Source organism: Penaeus monodon, chromosome 33 (genome assembly GCF_015228065.2).
Source record: "Penaeus monodon isolate SGIC_2016 chromosome 33, NSTDA_Pmon_1, whole genome shotgun sequence".
Lineage (NCBI taxonomy): Eukaryota > Metazoa > Arthropoda > Malacostraca > Decapoda > Penaeidae > Penaeus > Penaeus monodon.
This window is the reverse complement of record NC_051418.1, coordinates 17982261-17983561: the sequence shown is the minus strand read 5'-3', so window position 1 is coordinate 17983561 and position 1301 is coordinate 17982261. Positions and strand designations below refer to the sequence as shown.

General features: G+C 36.8%; 2 protein-coding genes across 2 annotated transcripts in view; both read right to left on the bottom strand.

The window, feature by feature from the left end:
- The window catches only part of LOC119594118 (cathepsin B-like), a 3117-nt gene extending 2942 nt beyond the window's left edge, over positions 1–175 (bottom strand). The window contains exon 1 of the mRNA XM_037943178.1: positions 27–175. Within this exon, the coding sequence (XP_037799106.1) occupies positions 27–137 (111 nt within the window). The 5' untranslated portion in view covers positions 138–175. The remainder of the gene's footprint in view (positions 1–26) is intronic.
- The window catches only part of LOC119594117 (cytosolic endo-beta-N-acetylglucosaminidase-like), a gene marked incomplete at its 5' end in the record, with an annotated part of 64556 nt that overhangs the window by 18410 nt on the left and 44845 nt on the right, over positions 1–1301 (bottom strand).

The following is a 1301-nucleotide window of genomic DNA, read 5'->3' as shown; positions in this document are numbered from 1 at the left end:
GATAATCATAAGACAAGTGTACTAACCTCCCATGTAGAATCCTCACTCTGAAGCTGTCTGATAAATTTGTCAGAGAGGAAATGGCTACTGGCATTGACAGCAACAGCTGCCACCAACAAGCCCAGGATAACCCTCATTTTCCTAGAAGGGAAGGAAATATTAGAAATACTTTCATAAACCAAGGTATGACACACAATACTTATTCATCTAAGATTAACTTACTAAAAACAATGACCAACTTGATTCTTATGGATATTACAGCATGACAGACCTTGGATAGTTCCTATTCTAGGGATAAACCTAATGAAAGGTAGGTCTCATTCTTAATGATTTTGCATATTGGTTTAGGTCTTTTCGGGCTAACAGACACTTGTGTCTAATAACTTTGTTATTTTTCGAGTTGCAACGGAAGTACATAGAAGATAAGTTTCTTAGATTCCTTTGTTCTACTGTTTGCATATATTATTTTCTATATAAAAGATGGATGGACTTTACATTAGAATACAACACTTGTACCAGCTAGTTAAAAGGATAATTTACTTTAAACCTATGGTGATCTATTATAAACGACACTAATCTGTCGTATCTTATCTTTTAATTTGAATAGGATGATAATCAATGCTGAATAAACGCCCTGTAAAGGGAAAACTCAAGAACACGGGAAAATAACCTTTGCACTAATACTGCGCCATAAAAATTCAGTACCATGTTTATTCATAAAACAAATGTATTTAATAATAATATGTTACTTTTCCAATAACTGATGGGCGCTGATATTGTTTCTGAACATCACGGTTTACGTATTACGAAAGAAAGGAGGGAGATTGTCCCAGAAATGGTCTCGCCTTCAGAACAAAGCAAGTTGGGTCAGACGCCGGGACACGGATCTTCGTTTTAGTTCTCACCCATGCTTATTTCTTCCGGTTTACACTTAGTATTTCGACATATCTCCATACACTAAACAAACTAACAAAACAAATACGTGCTCGTATGACTTAAATATGAAAGAAACATATACCTAGATCCAGTGAGGCGAAGACAAACTGCTCTCGAAATTCCCTCCCCGATGACAACTGAGGCCCAGCGGCCGAAAAAAAAAGCTTTGTTTACGTTGAATAAGAATCACATGGTCAGTCTCCGCGTTTTATTTGGTAGCTGACTCCTCTTTCGACCAATCGCGAGGGGCTTTTGATACAGGATTTTGTTGCTAGTCCAAAGACATGCAATTGGCATGAAAATAGAGGGTATGAAATAAAGACACTTTTTTATGGCGACCATGATTATATCGCTGTTCTTATCAT